Here is a 16,985-nt window from a genome sequence, read left to right as displayed (position 1 = left end):
AGCAGGACTGTATTAGCACTGGAATTCTGCAACAGCAGGTATACAGGGAGGTAGCCCACTGAAATCAATAGAACACTGAGACCCAGTGTCGGACCCAGGGTATCACAGCAGCCACGGCTTTAACTTCTCCCCTCCTTTTTGGTTTGGATTTCTTAGGAACATGGTAGTGGAGCTGCAGATGCAAACCAAGCAGAAGGCCATGAATCCAATTTTATCGCGCGTTTGTCCTCCCAGCAACACACCAACAAGAATACCCAGGTTTCTATCATTCTTTGATTAAATGTAGATGAAGGCAAGCAGAAAAAGATGCTGTGGATGAAGTGATTATAAATAGTAAGCGAAAGGGCTGGAGACGTCTCAGCGGTTCAGGAGACCTAACTCCTCTTCTGACCTCCACAAGCTCTGCATGCACACACGCATGCACACACGCATGCACACACGCACACAGCAACAACAAATGGCAACATTTCCAGCCTTGTCTGAAAAATGACAGGCTTGGAAAGAAGACCTCAACCAGAAGGCCTTCCCTGCTCACTGCTATTGCTGCCGTCCAGCACCAGCTAACCAGACTTCCTCTGTTACTGTCCATTGCTTTTCACACTTAACAGTGTTTAAATGAGGTATATTTGTGCTTGTGAAATTGCTATTCTCAAAAGGCAAACCAAACACTCCCCTAAAAGCCTGCATGCTGTTTTCTGGGGACTTCCCCAGACCAAGGGAATGCCACCAGTTTCACACATACATACGTATGTTTCTTTGCTTTGTTGACTTTATTAATTTATATCATAAATCTAGTCATGGCATATACCTTTTATCCCAGCATTTGGAAGGCAGAAACAGGGGGTCAGGAGTTGAAAAGTTATCTTAGTTACATAGCAAATTCAAAGCCAGTCTGAGCTGGGGGTTGGGGGGATAAAAGTTATATAAGAATATAATAGCCGTTCTTTTAATAGCTGTATTGAATCCCACTGTTGTGTGGCTGTCCCTGGGAGTGAGCATTGGTTGTGTTGAGGTTTCGCCTTTGCAAATAAGGCTCTGATGATCTCCTTAATTCCTGCAGAGTTTTAAGAGGAGACCTGGGCAGGCTGACAATGAACGCTCCATAGGTGACCACAATGAGCATGTGCGTAAGAGGCTGAGGACCGTGGACACGGATAGGAAGACTGAACAGGAGCCAGCCCAGCCCCAGGCTCAGGTGGAAGATGCAGACACGTTTGAGCATATCCAACAAGGCAGCGATGCTTATGATGCACAAACCTACGGTATGGTGCTCGGCTATGCCACGTGACAGCCTCCTGGGCAAAGGAGAAGGGGAAGAAATAGCCATTTAACTCTTCTCTCAGTACAATATTTTGATAAGGCAGAAATGCAACTTGTTTCTGGCACTAAGGTGACTGTAGCCAAGTGTAAATACTCGGGGTTCTTGGGGTAAGCCCTCTATCCTCATGCCACATGCTGTAAACCTGGTGCTGGCCTTCAGTTTCTTGGCATTTAATGTTACGGAATGTCCTTGAACAGTGAACAGCCATGATAGAAATGGGGAGGGTGAGGTCAGTGGCCAGTCATCACAATTCCCCTGTCTCTGCTTTCTTCTCTTCCTGAAGTAAACTGTATGATAATGTGTACCTCTGAGCACAGGACAGAAATGATGACAGTGCTGTGTTTCTCTCTGAGTTTCGAGCACCAAAGAGAAAGTTGGTCATTGTGTATATACTTGGTCCAGATCCCTCAGGCTGGAGCATGGGCTTGTTCCTTCTTCACATTAGGCAGTGTGTCATGACTTTTAATAAGGCAAGGCTCCATAAACTTGTGACACTGGGTGACTTGAAGGTGATAGGCAGCAGATGGTGAAGGCATGCTGAGTTCTGGTTGTTAATTGAGTTGATGAGAGGACTTGCCTCGCATGCACAAAGCCCTGGATTTGATGCCTGCCACTACATAAAGCTCAGTATGGTGTCTGTGACCCCATCACTCCAGAGACTAGAAGTTCACGTTTACCCTTGACTACATAGCAGGTGTGCGGCCAGTCTATATGTGAAGTCCTTTGTTGTGGGAAAGAAAGACACAGAGAGAGTGGATCATGCCTTGACATGAGTGTACTCTTAGCTTTTGCTATCGGAGACATGGTTATAGATTTTCTCAAATCTCTGAGAGCTGTGAGGTCTTTAAAACTTGTCTAAGATTAAAATGCTGAGACTTCTTTCTCACTCCCATTTTATGTCTAGTTTTTCTATTCACAAGTTACTCCAAGCATGGGTTTCAGTAGCTGCTTCAAGTCACATGTCCACACTACACCCTGTCTTTTCTGTTTGTGTCAGTAAAAACCCAGATAAATGCAGCTTCTCTTTCCACGTGTGGGTATGTACTGTAACCTCTCTAGAAGCAGGTCTGTCAATAGAACAGCAGGAGGTATCTAGGCCAGCAAATGTCTGGGCCCCGTGGTCGGTCAGTGGAGAACCAGCTTTAGTAAATCTTAGAAGGTGGAAGTGACAGAGATGATAACCCGTTCAGCATCACCTTTCTTTGCAGAAAAATCAAGCTTTGTCCCTCTATGTACTGTTGGCAGATGTGGCCAGTAGTGAACAGCAGCAGACTGCAAAGGCCTCCGGAGAGGATCAGGAGGAGGAGGAGAAAGAAGATATCCTCATGGATACAGAGGAGGAGCTGATCAGAGCAGAGGACACAGAGCAGCTAAAGCCAGAGGCAGTCAGGTCAGAGACTGCTACAGCCTCTGGTGAGTCCTTGCATGCTTTCTGTCTTCTTTGGACTGTTGTCAAGTCGACTCTTGGCTGTTTCCTATTCTAATCTCTGTCTTAGGTGAGTAATTCACCTATCATGATCTCAGAAAAGAGTCTTGAAGATCAGTCATCGAGGAGAAACAATTTCTGACAAACTCACATCTGTCTTTTTAAAATATGTTTGAAAAAGCAGAATAGTAAGTTCTTGATTATTATAGAGATTCCTTTATTACATAAGGTATATGCATAGAGTAAAGAAAATGAGGAAATGGAGTAGACAGAGACACGTGTGAAAATTGTTGATCGAGTTGAGGTTTGAGTCATTTAGGACAGGCACTAGTGAACCACGTGATAAATGAAACTGTCTTTCTATGAGAATAGGCTCTAGTGAGATGGAGGTGGATATGCAAACGCTTAAAACAAAAGAAGATGAAGAACCAAGAACAACCACATCTCACCAGGAGATAGAGAATGAGAGGCCAGAACGAAGCCGAGAGTCAACTATCCATACGCTCCGTCAACTCCTTGTGGATACAGTTTTCCAAGTACTGAACTCATAGCTTGCTTGTTAACTTGTTAACTTTTAGTTTTAAGTTACTTTAGAACTTTTATGGAAAGCTCATTTGGAATATTAAGTCTTACCAAAGTTTTAAGAGTACTTTTGGTATGACAGATAATCTTTTAGGAAATGGTATATTGTTTGTTAACTACAAGTTGTGCCCAGACTTACCCATTATGGTGGCACTAGTTCTTGGCATTGGCTCTTGAGTATTGGCAGTCCAACCGGGGCCACCACTTATTTACAATTGACAGTTTATGACAGTTAACTTTTGGGGGGGTGCAAGGGTAGTCAGTGAGGTTGGTGTGTGTGCGTGTGGAAGCCAGAGACAAGCTCAGGTTACATTCCTTATGGGCGATCCATTGTTGTTTGTTTGGTTGTTTGTTTTGGGGTGTGGGTTTTCTGAGACTGGTTCTCTGGTTGACCTAGAATGTTCCAAGGAGCTAAGGCGGCTGAGCAGCCAGCTGCAGTTGTCCATGTGTGTCTACCTCAGCACTGTGGATCGGCCTGCCTGGCTTTTGCTGCATGGGTTCTGGGATTGGGATCACACTTGTAAGACATGCACTGGCTAACTTAACCATCTCTCCCTAACAGGAGGAGCCTTGTAACTGAGCCTTGCTCCATAGTAATTTGACTTTGTGGAGATAGAGGCTTATCAGAAAGTAGAGAAGAAGCCCCTGAGGTTGTCGGTTGTCCTCTGGTCACCTATATGTGGATCACAAAAAGATTTTGGGGTTTTGTTTGACTAGGCTATATTTATAAGCGATAAAAGTTCCGTTCATCTATTTGATCCTGAAAACAAGAAATGGAGTCATCTGATTTGCACCCTTAAGTTTGCTTGAGTTGTGGGTTCAGGCATACAACTGCATCAAGGTTACACCATAGGACGACAGTCAGTGATAAATTGCTGATTCCAACCTGGGCCACCACTTACATAGCTTTTCCTTCTTAGCCCTTTTTAAAAGATATCAGTGAGCTGAGACAAGAGATGGAGAGGCAGCTGGAAACATGGCAGACGCACAACTATGGGAATGCGGAAGAAGTGAGTCAGAGTTGTTTGGGTTTGTTTGGGTTTTTTTTTGTTTTGTTTTGTTTTGTTTTTTTCACAAAATAACTTGCCTGAACTTTTTTTTTTAATTGGATATTTTATGTGTTTACATTCCAAATGTAATCCCCACCTGTTTTCTTAAAGACATAACTCAGTAGGTTCTTAGCTCCAGTTATCTTTGTAAAAGGCAATGGAGACTGTTCTGAGACCCTTCTCTAAGCTGGGCGTCCATTGGTTCTACCTATTCTGTCACGACACCTGTAGTCTCATTAAAACAGACATATGTGCTTCTTTTAACTTGTATTGCTGGCTTTGTAAGGAATCTAGGCAAAAGTTCGTGCTATGTAGCCTCAAATGGTCTCCCAGATCTTTGCTGGCTATGTGGCATGTATTTTAATGATTTAACCTCTAATACACAGTGTATGTGCATGCCTATATCCTGTGTTTATCATCATTCTCCCTACCACGAATGTATTCCATGCTCTGCTGTAGTCAGTATGAGGCTTGTGTGTGTGTGGATCTGTGCTGTTGAGGGATTTGTGTGCACTGTCACTCTCCATTTTGAAAACCGATGCATGTTCAGGTACCTGAGCCTTCCCAGAGTCCTCATTCACAGGCCACTGTGCAAAGCATCAGGTCCAGTTCTTGAACTGGCAGGAGCAAACTGTTGGGTTATTTGTGAATCCCCATTGTTAACTGCCTGTCTCACTCGTTTTTCCCTTTTGAACTGCATGTTAATGGGATTTGGGAGCAAGTGGGCTTTGTTTAGCTGGATTGCTGCTTGCTGAGAAAAGCTTTAAAGTGCTTTTGCTGAGAAGGCTTGTGCAAGTTCTCTGCTTCAGCACTTCAATAGTAATTTCTATTTGCTGTCCTAGGAGAAGGCCGCAGCTGAGATGTGGCAGAATTACCTAGTCCTAACTGCAGCTCTTTCACAACAGCTGTGTGAGCAGCTGCGCCTCCTACTGGAGCCTACCCAGGCAGCCAAACTACGGTAAGTCTTCCCTGCTTTCGACTCTTAGAGGTCAGGGACAGTCAGTTCAATTACACTCAGCACTAAACATTTATGGTGTTGGCTTCTGGGTTGCTATTTCTGCTCTCTGGGCACTATTGTGTCTGCCACTGTCCCCCCATTAGCTGTAACTAGTAACACTCTGTGTGCATTTCTGTGATGAGGAAATACATAAATGAAGGCAGCTTACATTCTGCTGTGTGGGAAACAGCCCTAGATGTGTGCTACTTACTGTGCTTATGGTGTGTTATTCAGCTAGGATCAGAACCACAAAGATTTGGTCAAAGTCGTTTAGAATGGAAAAAGGGAAGCAAATGAGACTTTGTATTTAATACAGAAAAAAATTACTCTCTAATTCTGTAAATGTGTTTTAGCTATTCTGGAAAGGCTTTGTTATTACAGTCAGACCCCAGGCCAGTGCTCTGGCTGGCAGTTATAAAAATTGCAGTCTGCATTGGATGTTTTAAGTTTTTAATAATGTGATTTTTGTCTTAAAATTCTGAGACCTGAGCCTGTGTTCATCTTTGCTCCCATTGGTTCCTATAACAGAGGAGACTATCGAACAGGGAAACGGCTGAACATGCGGAAGATCATTCCATACATTGCTAGTCAGTTTCGAAAAGACAGGATTTGGCTTCGTAGGACCAAGCCCAGTAAACGGCAGTATCAGATTTGTCTGGCCATCGATGACTCCTCAAGCATGGTAGACAACCACACCAAACAGGTAAGGGGAGAAGAAGCAGGCTCAGGACAGCTGGCAGGAAGGATGTGACGGCTCCATCTAGAAAGGGGTTTAAGATCGCACACCACGGGATTTCTGAAACGATTTGGTGTCTCGGGGATGCTAGTTCTTTACAGTGATTTTATCGGCATACGCCAGCGGCTCCTAAGATGCGATGCTCTCCTGAAGAAGCTGGAACGTGCCCGGAGTCCAGCTCACAGCCCTCTCCTCATAACTCTGGGTACCTTATTATCAGCTTCACTTTTTAAAAAAAAGAGGATTCTAACAGTACCTACGTCGGTGATGAAGACAATTAAATGATGGATATGTAAAATACTTAGTTTAATGCTTCTTTAACCAATTTGTTCTAAAACTGCTGTCATTTATGCAGCAGAAGGTAATAAGAGTTTTCTTTAATTTCCTTACAGTTCAGCTTGTTCTTCATATGTGGGCACTGTGTTGGGTTGATTTATCAATATAGATGATAAAAGAATTGTTAAAATCAATTCTGGCCAGAAACTGAAAAAAAAATTAAAAGTGAAGAGGGATTTGTTTTTTAAACCAAGTTTGCGGTTTGGGGGATTTGTTTGTTTGTTTTTCATTTCATTCATTTCCCTTCTCCTTTATACCAATAGACTTGTTTAAAGACAGGTATTTGATAAGAGGAATGAAAAAAACTAAGAAAATTATTTCATTTACAAAGGCTAATTAGCAATCTTGTCCAGTTTTTCATGTCTTTAAAGTTCTGTCTCTGTGTAAAACTTTAGAATGGAGTGCTTTGACTTTTAAATCTCCTTGGATTTGCTGCAGATGAAGATAATGAACTGTTTCTTTAGCCAGTGCACATCCCATGTCTAAGATGAGATGCGTTTGTGTTGCACTAATGCTGAAGTGTGACGGTTGTGTGCTCCACACCAGGTGTGCAAAGGGCTGCATTCAGCCTGGCTACCTCACAGCTTAGGGAGTGAGGTGGAGGCCACGGAGATGCCTCAGCTCCCTGCCTTATCATTTACTCATTACCCTGAAATTTAGGGCCCACAAGTTGGCAACCTTGTTTCTTCCAATCAGTTAGGCGTGCTAGTAGCCATTTGTAAATGAGTAACAATTTTCTTCTTATGCTTTATTCATGATGGGCTAGATTTTTCTTTCTTTCTGTGACAGGAGTGTTATTTTCAAAATGAGTAATTTTGTTTCAAGGGATTTCCGTTGTCTAGCTGACTTGATAACTTAAGTTGCTTTGAGCCTATCTTTAAGCTGCATGGGGTCTTTTGAGTGGCGAAGCACAAAAAATGAAAATAAAGATTAACCACAAACACATATTCTCCCCTTCCACCAACACTCTTAAGCCGTAGTGTTATAATCTAGGGTCTTAATTGGATTTGTTTTCTCTGCCAGCTAAAGAATTAAAAGGCAGGAGAATTCTCAAGCATTGCAGGCAGAATCAACATTGAAGGAGGGCATTTGCTGTAGGCAGGAAGCATGCACACAGTAGACAGAGAGAAAGGTTCTCTGCAAAGTTGACTGGAGACTCAGAAATTGGGAAAACTCTGGCAATAAAATTTGTAACTCAGTTCTTATGTCTGAGTCTGCCACAAGAGAATTAGTTCAAACTCTTACAATCTTTTATTACATATAACTAAAGTTAGGCTCTGCCATGGAAAGAAAGGAAAATTTGCATTTAAGGAACATGTTTATCAATACCACTGTGGTTACATAGTATAGAGCAACCATTCCATCAGTGTATTGCAGCTAAACACAGGAGGACTCCTGCCTGAGTTGGTTGTATGACAGTTTGGTACTATTGTTCACCTGTTTGCTATACAAAAAATGTTTTCTGTGAAGTCTTGAAGCAAACTGATTTAGGGGAATTTTGATGCCTTAAACTCTTCTTTCATCTTCGTAGCTTGCATTTGAGTCGTTGGCTGTGATTGGTAATGCTCTAACCCTCCTAGAAGTGGGTCAGATTGCAGTGTGCAGGTAATGTTACCTTTCACAAGTTTTTGTTTTGTTTGTTTCTGTTCCAGTGTACAGGGGTTTGCCTTTGTGTATGTCTGTGTACCACATGCATGCAATACCCTTGGAAGCCAAACAAGGCATTAGATCCCTGGAACTGGAATTACAGATAGTGTGAACCACCAGTGGGTGGTAGGACCCAAACCTGGATGAGATGCTCTTAGCTGCTGACGCCATCTCTCCATCCCCTAATACTGCCTTTGGTTTTTGTTTGATTGTTTTGTCTCTTCAGACAGGGTTCCTCTGTAATCTTGGCTGTCGTGGAAATTGCTTTGTAGACCAGGCTAGCCTCCAACTCAGAGATCTGCCTGCCTCTGACTCCCAAGTCCTGGGGTTAAAGATGTGGTCGCCCCAACCTGTATTGCTTGGGTCACGTGGCTGAAGAGATCATATTGTGTCTGATTTTTCTTTCAAGCTTTGGAGAGTCAGTAAAGCTGTTGCACCCATTCCATGAGCAGTTTAATGATTCTTCAGGGTCTCAAGTTCTACGGCTCTGCAAATTCCAGCAAAGGAAGACTAAGATTGCTCAGGTATGCCAATGAAGTTGAGATTTGTTTCGCACAAATTCTAAAGCTGATAGTAAGAGACAATTTTTAGAACTTCCTGTACACTTTCTGGAACTAGGTCAGGCAATATGACAATACATAGTAGTAACTTCAGCCTGTATGTCACTAAAACAGTTCCCTCAGCTTCCCTTAACCAAGTGGGACTCCTCTTTCTCACTCCTCAAAGATCATTGACTTTAGCCTAATAGAACAGTTTGAAACATTTGAAAAACAAAGTTTTTCTATTGGTCAGGTGGGTTTGGGCCTGGTCTCTCATTAAGCCTAGAGACAAAACCTAAAACCTAGAGATTTCTGAAGAAAATGAAACAGCAGCCTTCCATTCTTAGTTCTTGCTATTTTGCTCAACAGGTTTACTAACTTGAAAGAGGAGGCCGCTTTGTTCATGGCTGCTCATGTAATTGTCTTTCTTCCTTTGGAGTGTCCTGTTGAACACTAGGTAGAGACACTAGCCAGTGACAGTCCTGTCTGTCCTTAAGCGTGTCAGTGCTCAGTGGTGCACAGTAGGAAGACAGTCCTAGGTCAGAAGCCATGGGAATCTCTGTAGTTATGAAAGCGGAGCTTAAATAGTTGTATTAATTTATGCTGGTTCTGTTTAGTTTCTAGAATCTGTAGCCATAATGTTTGCAGCTGCCCAGAAGCTATCACAGAACACCAGTCCAGGTGAGCCACATTCTTCCTCTTTGCTAAGAACTGCTTCTCTCTCTCTCTCTCTCTCTCTCTCTCTCTCTCTCTCTCTCTCTCTGTTTCTTTTCTCTCTCTCTGTGCTGTTTTTTTGTTTTAACTTCAGAGTGAGTGTGTACATGTTGACGTATGTGCAGAGCATGTGTGTGTGGGGGCCTGCCTGAAGTGGACTTTGGAAGCCTTCCTTGAAGACTTTTCTTTGTTTATTTGCTCGTGTATCTTTTGAGACAGGGTCTTTCACTGAACCAGGAGCTCAGAGCCAGGCTAGCCATCACACCGCAGTTTCCTTCTGTCCCCCACTCTCCAACACTGGGCTTACAGGCATGCATTGTCACACTTGACATTTATGTGGGTGCTGGCAATCCAAAGTCAGGTCCTCCTCCTTGCATAGGAAGCATTTTACGAAATGAGTCATCTTCTGAGTCCCTCTAAGCCCCCATCACCTTTTAAAATATTCTCTATAGGAAAAAACAAAAAGGTGGAATTCTGTCATGGATGGAATTCTTTATTCATTATTTATTCTGAAATTTATGCTGAACTCATTTTAAGTCTTATAATTGATAGTCGCTAGTTACAAATTGGAACATATTTATATGACAGATTAAGTTGTAATATAGTATAAAGTTCACACTCACTATAGAACATAATCCAAAAATGATTGCTTTCAGGCTTGAAATATAGCAGTAATTTAGCCCTGATTCTGTCTGGTGAAGAGGGAAAGGGAAAGAAATTAGGGACATGGAATTGTCCCTGGATAGAAAAGTCCAGAAGACAATATATGAAATCTGGAAGAGATAGTTCTAGGTTACTGATTTGGCCACTTCTTGTGGCCTGTTCATCTCTATGACTGCTGAAGTCCACAGACTTATGCATGTAGGTCACAGAACAACTTGTGCTTCTATTGTGTGAGTGTCAAGGGATGGACTGAGCTTGTCAGTAAACAGCAAGTGCCTTTCTCTCCCGTGGCCCACATGCTTTGCCTTTAATAGAGTTGATCTAAACTTGACCATCCGTCTGCTGTGCTGACCGACTGAGTGTCTTGTCTCTCCTGTTTGTGTGAGAATGTGGCAGTTCCGGGGATCTGTCTGTCTTTAGAAAGCCCACAGATGGCTTCCAATTGCTAACATAGGTTTTGCATTTTCCCTCCCTCCTTCAATGCATGGCTTCTGCAGAGACTGCTCAGCTGCTCCTCATAGTTTCTGATGGACGAGGCCTTTTCCTCGAAGGCAAAGACAGAGTCCTAGCAGCGGTCCAGGCTGCCCAGAATGCCAACATCTTCGTCATTTTTGTTGTGTTGGATAATCCCAATTCACGGGTGAGTGAGCGAGTGCCAAAGGCCACAATTCTGCAGAACTTATTCCGAAGTGTAGCTGCAATTCTGTCCAGGGTTGCTCCACACAACCCTGCCAGGTGAAGAGTATTCTTCCCAACACAGAAAGAATCGTGAGTAGGAGAGCAGAGATTCACAGTTGCAAAAAGCCCTCCACTGGAGTATAGTTTGCCTCTATGTGAACAGAATAGTGGTTGTCAGAGTGGTGGTCCCTGAGCTCCTTTAAATGGAGACCAGTCTTTCTCATACCATCCTAGCAGCTGACAAACTCAGGGTCTGAGGAAGCATATAGCTACAGCTTGCACTGATCATAACTGGCCAGGTAAGTGGGGATTTCTCCATAAAAGCAGAGACACTGATGCAAGGAAAGCAGTTTCTTGTTTGTTCCTCTTCTTACTTGAAAGAACTGAGCTTCTTCCTTGAAAGAAAGAGCTGCCTTCTTCATAAACATTTTGGAAGTTTCTCTTATGTCAACTTTTCTTGTCAACTAATGAACTAGTCGAGGATCTATTTAATTTTTCCTCTAAAATGTCTTTTGTTAACAGGATTCTATCTTGGACATTAAAGTACCGATATTTAAAGGACCAGGAGAGATGCCCGAAATCCGATCCTACATGGAAGAGTTTCCGTTTCCGTTTTACATCATTCTTCGGGATGTGAATGCACTTCCTGAGACCCTCAGTGATGCCCTCAGGCAGTGGTTTGAGCTGGTCACTGCGTCTGACCATTCCTAGAGCAGCGCACAGTCTGTAGGGAGGCTGCGGGGGCACGGCACCTCCTCTGGAGCTCCCTCCCACACAGTGTGTGAACTCAGTGCTCTCATACTACTTCGTCTTGGATCGGATTTTTTAATTATCCAACAGTTACAAAAACATTTTTTTAAAATTGCACTATACATTTGTATTTACAACACAGAAGAGCTTAGTGCAAGCTCTCAGACTCCCTGCTGTCCTGGGCACAGAAAGATCACATTGCGCCTTCTCTAGAGCTCAGCCACTTGCTTTCCTCTGCTCAACACCTTGAGAAATGAACCCAGGATCATGGGCTGCATATGCCAGCCCTTTGGACAGAGACTAAAGGGAGCTGGACTGTGGTCCCTGCCTTGCGCTCTACATAGAGTCACTTGGTTGACATGTCTTACCCTGCTTAGAAGGTAGAACACTTAGATGATGTGTTCTCATAAAAGCAGCCAGCAAAGGTGATCATAGAGCTGCACAAGAATGAAGCAGCTGTTTGTGCCCTTGCCAGTGGCTGCCTCAGGAGACTATGCAATAATGGACAGGTGATTCTCGCTTGTTCATTCTCGGGCTGCCATAGCCCCTTGCTGTAATTTATTTCTTTAGCCAGCCTTCCCCCGGTACTAAGAGGAAAATTGTTCCTCATACTGCTTTCGAGCTACCCAAGCCAGTGCCGTTGTGGAAGGCTTAAAAGGACTCAGCAGCTCGTCCTCCTCTCACACAGCACAGTAGTCTTAGGTTTGCTTCCCTTGGGGCCGGGGCAGTTTTACTTGGCCAGAAAGCAGTGTTTGAATACTTGAAATCATGTGTTGTATTCTATTTAAATGTTGTCTGTATACATTGTGCTATACATCTGTCTCCATATCTGTTTGCAGATGACACTGTGAAGTGTGCCACCCTTTTATGGTGGTCATCAAAGACAGATTGCTTCTTGTTTAACAAAGTGTCCTAAAGCATGGACTTAAAGTTATATTATTTTTTATTCAAAAATGCTATGCAGCTTATATTCTGAAAACTATTAAATAATTGTTGAGTTGATCATTCTTAGTGGAGTATGAAAAATATGACAGGATTGAAAGAGTGTGCCTGGGCATTGACCCTATTGCTGATCAGACCGTGCTAGCACACAAACTTGGAGTTCAATATCAGCTGCTCAGTTCTGTGACTCGGGAGTTGCATGCAGGCTTTGTAGCAAGGGAAAGGGGTAAGTTGACAGCACCGCATGGCATGGTATAAAGATTCTGTTCTGTGAAATAACTCTTCACTCACGTCGCATTGACTACAGTTGCAATCAGCGTGTCTAGCTGAGAAAGAGCCTCCCAAATCATGTACTTACTGTGATTTCTTGGCCCATAGAATAGTGCTTGGGGTTTGGGGCAGAAATCATATAAATAGGTGCCATTTCAACTTGGGATGTCACAGGAAAGGGGATGGTTGGGCTTTTTGCCCCAACCGCCTATCCGCAGCTACCCAGTCTGGCCAGATAGCTAAGGCCTCATATTTAAGCACTGTCTGCATGCTGTCGTCATGATCTTATTCAGATAACGTTCCCATCACTACAGCTGTAAAATCATCTAATCAGAAAAGCCTGTGAAGGTGGGTGTAGTGGTGTAGTGCACACTTTATCTCAGCACTTGAGAGGCAGAGACAGGTGAATCTCGTGTTCCAGGATCACATAATACCAAAAGACGGTGAAAGTGTATGAAGGCACAGCAAGGGTGATCTTTGGTGTTCTCAAGTAGTTGTAGGTCACATAGCAGCAAGACATTGTCACTGTATAAGTACAGTGTATGATACTTAAAACAACTACAAGATTAGTATAATCTTATGAGACCACCACCAAGTATTGTCCTGCATTGGTAACTGACAGTGTCTGTCTTGGGTAACAGACTTAATATATACTAGTAATTTTTGACACCATTTATGTGAAATAATATACTGTATTTGGATATACCAGATTTGAATGGTATACTCAGGTACACAATTTCTTCTCAGCACTGTCTGCCTGCCTGTTTACTGTTGCATAACCTGACTTGGTGAAGTTTCCCCCATGGGTCTTCTTTATAACTCCATCAAAACCCTAACCACACTCATACACACACACACACACACACACACACACACACACTACACACATACACCACACACAAACACATTTACATACACCACATATATACAAACACATCACACACACATACATACACACTCATACCACACATACACACACAAACACATACCACACACCACATACACACACTCACACCACACACCCTAACCACACGTCTATCTAGCATAGCTATCTGACATTCGTCATCCCTTCTTTGCCTCTGATTGTACTGCAGCTGCAGCTCTGTTTCCCGCCTGACATCTCAACTGTTTTGCTTATTCTATTTCATGTTACTTGTGGTATCTAAGTAGCTTTCTCCAGCTGAAAAGCCCTTCAGAAGCAAGGCTGGGTAGGGCAATCCTTTAATCCCAACACTGGGAAGCCAGAGGCAGGTGAGTTTCAGGACAGCCAGATCTATATAGTGAGACACTGTCTCAAAAAACAAAGAATCAAACCCCTCAGAGCTCTGTAAACAGGCTAAGGCAAGCTTCTCACCCTGCTTAGCTCTCCTGTGCCTGCCTTCCCCTCTCCACCACTGACAGGAAACCAGAGTGCTGCAAGGTACCAGTGCCTGGAATCCTTACTAAAGTGACTGAGGTGATGCCATCTTGAACTCTTAACAGTCACACTTAGCAACACTTGAGGAAGTGCCGTGCCTCTGACCATGGCCCAGATGAATAAACAAAACGCCTACCAGTGTATAGGCAGAACATGTTACCTGACCCCTCTGACCTAGAACTGACAGGAGTGACTTCATGGGTTTTGTCCTTAGAAGACCTGTGCCCCCGAGCTTTGGTGCTCAGTATCTGGGGCAAGAGCCTGCCCTTGGTTGTTGGCTAATAAAGAACTCTAAATTGGATGTGTAGTTGTCTGGACTGTAGTATATGAGGAGCTCCAGGAAATCCTCCTCCCTCCCTCCCTCCCTCCCTCCCTCCTCTCCCCACAGGACTGAGTCTGCCTCACTCCAGACCCTCCCAGCCACTGGGGAAGATGAGGTGTTGAAGACATGCCAGGCCTCCCACTGAGCCCAGAGGGTCTGGAATGACTGCTGTGCTCCCTGACAACAAAGAGCAGGGCCTGGTTCTAGGAGTTACATTTGCTCACCAAATTCAGTTCTAGTTGAGAAGGTCAGGCTTCCTGAGGAACTTTAAGGCCTAAGAGGGCCAGGCCATGTAAGGATCCCTGTTAGGTTTGGGCATTCCTAAGACGACAACTCTTACACCAATAAAGGTCCTGGGATTCTGATTCCACCTCCGTGAGTATTTGGGAGACCTGGGTTTCTAATGGCTGACTGGCTGAACCGTATGAGTGGTTGGATGCATTCTGGACAGATTCTGCCCAGAGAGTAGCATTTTTCTTATTAATGTGTCCCTGCCTTGTCTCCTTTGGTTCTGTTCTCCAAGATCTTTTACTTAATGATCAGAAGCCAACTTGGCGTGTGTGCCTAATCTTTTTTTTTTTTTTTAAGATTGATTGATTTATTTCTATGAGCACACTGTAGCTGTCTTCAGACACACCAGAAAAGGGCATCAGATCCCATTGCAGATGGTTGTGAGCCACCATGTGGTTGCTGGGAATGGAACCCAGGGCCTCTGAAAGAGCAGTCAGTGCTCCCAACCTCTGAGCCATCTCTCCAGCCCGTACTTCACCTTTAAGGGAGAAGGCCTCTGCCCTTGTCACCTGGCTACATGAGTTGTGCTGATTTCCTTTCTGGGATTATACTCATGGTTCCAGGAACCTCCGTCCTCTGATTCCATCTGTCTTTTGTCTGTGTACCCCCAGCTACCTCCTCTCCTCTCCCAGTCTCCATGTTTCTCCTCACGTGGTACCCCCTTCCCAGCCTTTTCTTCCTCTTCTCTGAGCTCTCCTCCCCTCAGGGTCTGATCTCAAGCCCTTCGATCCCCATCACCCAGCTCCTACACAGTCCTGCTGAGAGCTCAAACCTGGTCGACGCAGCCCAGCTCAGTCCAGCCATGAAATTACACCAGCTGTGTTCTTGCCCTGTGTTTATGTGTTTGCCTTCGTCTCTGCACCACTAAGCCTGGAGGTGCTTGCTCTTGTTTCAGCTCCTCAGTTAACAGAAAACAAGTGCCTTTTGGATATGATATATACATATGTAATTTTATATATATACACATACATACACACAACAGGGGGTGTGTGTGTGTGTGTGTGTGTGTGTGTGTGTGTGTGTGTGTGTCACACCTTGTTTTTAATTCACTGGAAAACTACTTCTGGAGATGGGATTTGTCCTGTCTCTTTCAGATCCAAGTTGGCTCCCTGACTTGAGGGCTGGAAGTAGGAATTTCTGGTTTTGTTGGAGACTCGGTTGTGTCATGTGTATTTATTTTTCTGGAAGCTGTCTTGTGAGAGGATGTTTTGGTGAGAACAGGCAGGTGGAAGCTCTCTGGTGAAAGGGCGTGAGGTGGTTGGCTGGAGAGGACACTTGATGTCTGGAAGGAGTGTAACCCAACAGTGGGCGGGGCTCTGGCATTGGTTTGCCTTGCTGGACTTCATTGGGCTTCACTAACGCTGGTCTTCACTGAGGACGCTGTAGCATTGGTCCTTGCCACTGATCTCTTGTCATAGCTTCATAGACACATCAAAGAACTTATGGGAGTATTCTGGCTGCTTCTTGCTGCTTCAATGGACTTTTTTGTACCTTCTGGATCAAGTCGCTGCTGATAATTCATGAGTGGACTGAACTGACAACAAAGATTGGAATTACCCCAAAAAATGTCTAAACAAGTCCACTTAACCCTTATCCTATTAACCATCTTCCTCTCCCTAATAGTCCCTTATAGCAGATTTTGAAAAATGTAAGCCTACAGTGGAGGAGGGGTGAGGGGGGCTTTGTGCACATAAAAACAGCTAAAGTTTAAAAGGTATTTTTGTAATTGCAGGTGGTTTCGCTGGTTACTTCCCTTCCTCTTGGGTCTTGTTTACAAAAATCATCTCCTATTCAAAGTCATTGTTATCTCTGAAGTTTTTGCTGAAATATAAACTTTCAGGACCTATTAAGTGTCTATAATTAAAGTGGGGTGGGGGTTAAAAATCTGTAAAATTCTGGGCTGGAGAGATGGCTCAGTGGTTAAGAGCACTGACTGCCCTTCCAGAGGTCCTGAGTTCAAATCCCAGCAACCACATGGTGGCTCACAACCATCTATAATGGGATCTGATGCCCTCTTCGGGTGCGTCTGAAGAAAGATACACTTAAGAGGGAGATAAACTCTTTTTTTTTTTTTTTTTTTTTTTTCGAGCTGGGGACCGAACCCAGGGGCCTTGCGCTTGCTAGGCAGCTCTACCATTGACTAAATCCCCAACCCCGATAAACAACTCTTTAGGACAAAGAAGTACAATTGTTGGGCTGGAGAGGTGGCTCAGCGGTTAAGAGCACCGACTGCTCTTCCCGAGGTCCTGAGTTCAATTCCCAGCAACCACATGGTGGCTCACAACCATCTGTAATGGGGTTGGGT

At 43.9% G+C, this 16,985-nt stretch overlaps 1 protein-coding gene across 1 annotated transcript in view; it reads left to right on the top strand.

The window, feature by feature from the left end:
• Positions 1-12,445, top strand: part of Mdn1 (midasin AAA ATPase 1) — a 124,039-nt gene extending 111,594 nt beyond the window's left edge. Inside the window, exons 91-102 of the mRNA XM_032904871.1 lie at positions 157-258; positions 1,061-1,262; positions 2,567-2,734; positions 3,120-3,283; positions 4,250-4,339; positions 5,221-5,336; positions 5,904-6,078; positions 7,979-8,052; positions 8,504-8,618; positions 9,251-9,314; positions 10,508-10,650; positions 11,211-12,445. Of these exons, the coding sequence (XP_032760762.1) occupies positions 157-258; positions 1,061-1,262; positions 2,567-2,734; positions 3,120-3,283; positions 4,250-4,339; positions 5,221-5,336; positions 5,904-6,078; positions 7,979-8,052; positions 8,504-8,618; positions 9,251-9,314; positions 10,508-10,650; positions 11,211-11,399 (1,602 nt within the window). The 3' untranslated portion in view covers positions 11,400-12,445. The remainder of the gene's footprint in view (positions 1-156; positions 259-1,060; positions 1,263-2,566; positions 2,735-3,119; positions 3,284-4,249; positions 4,340-5,220; positions 5,337-5,903; positions 6,079-7,978; positions 8,053-8,503; positions 8,619-9,250; positions 9,315-10,507; positions 10,651-11,210) is intronic.
• Positions 12,446-16,985: the final 4,540 nt, after the last annotated feature.

The sequence above is a fragment of the Rattus rattus genome, chromosome 1 (genome assembly GCF_011064425.1).
Source record: "Rattus rattus isolate New Zealand chromosome 1, Rrattus_CSIRO_v1, whole genome shotgun sequence".
NCBI lineage: Eukaryota > Metazoa > Chordata > Mammalia > Rodentia > Muridae > Rattus > Rattus rattus.
This window is presented reverse-complemented; position numbering and strand designations above follow the sequence as displayed.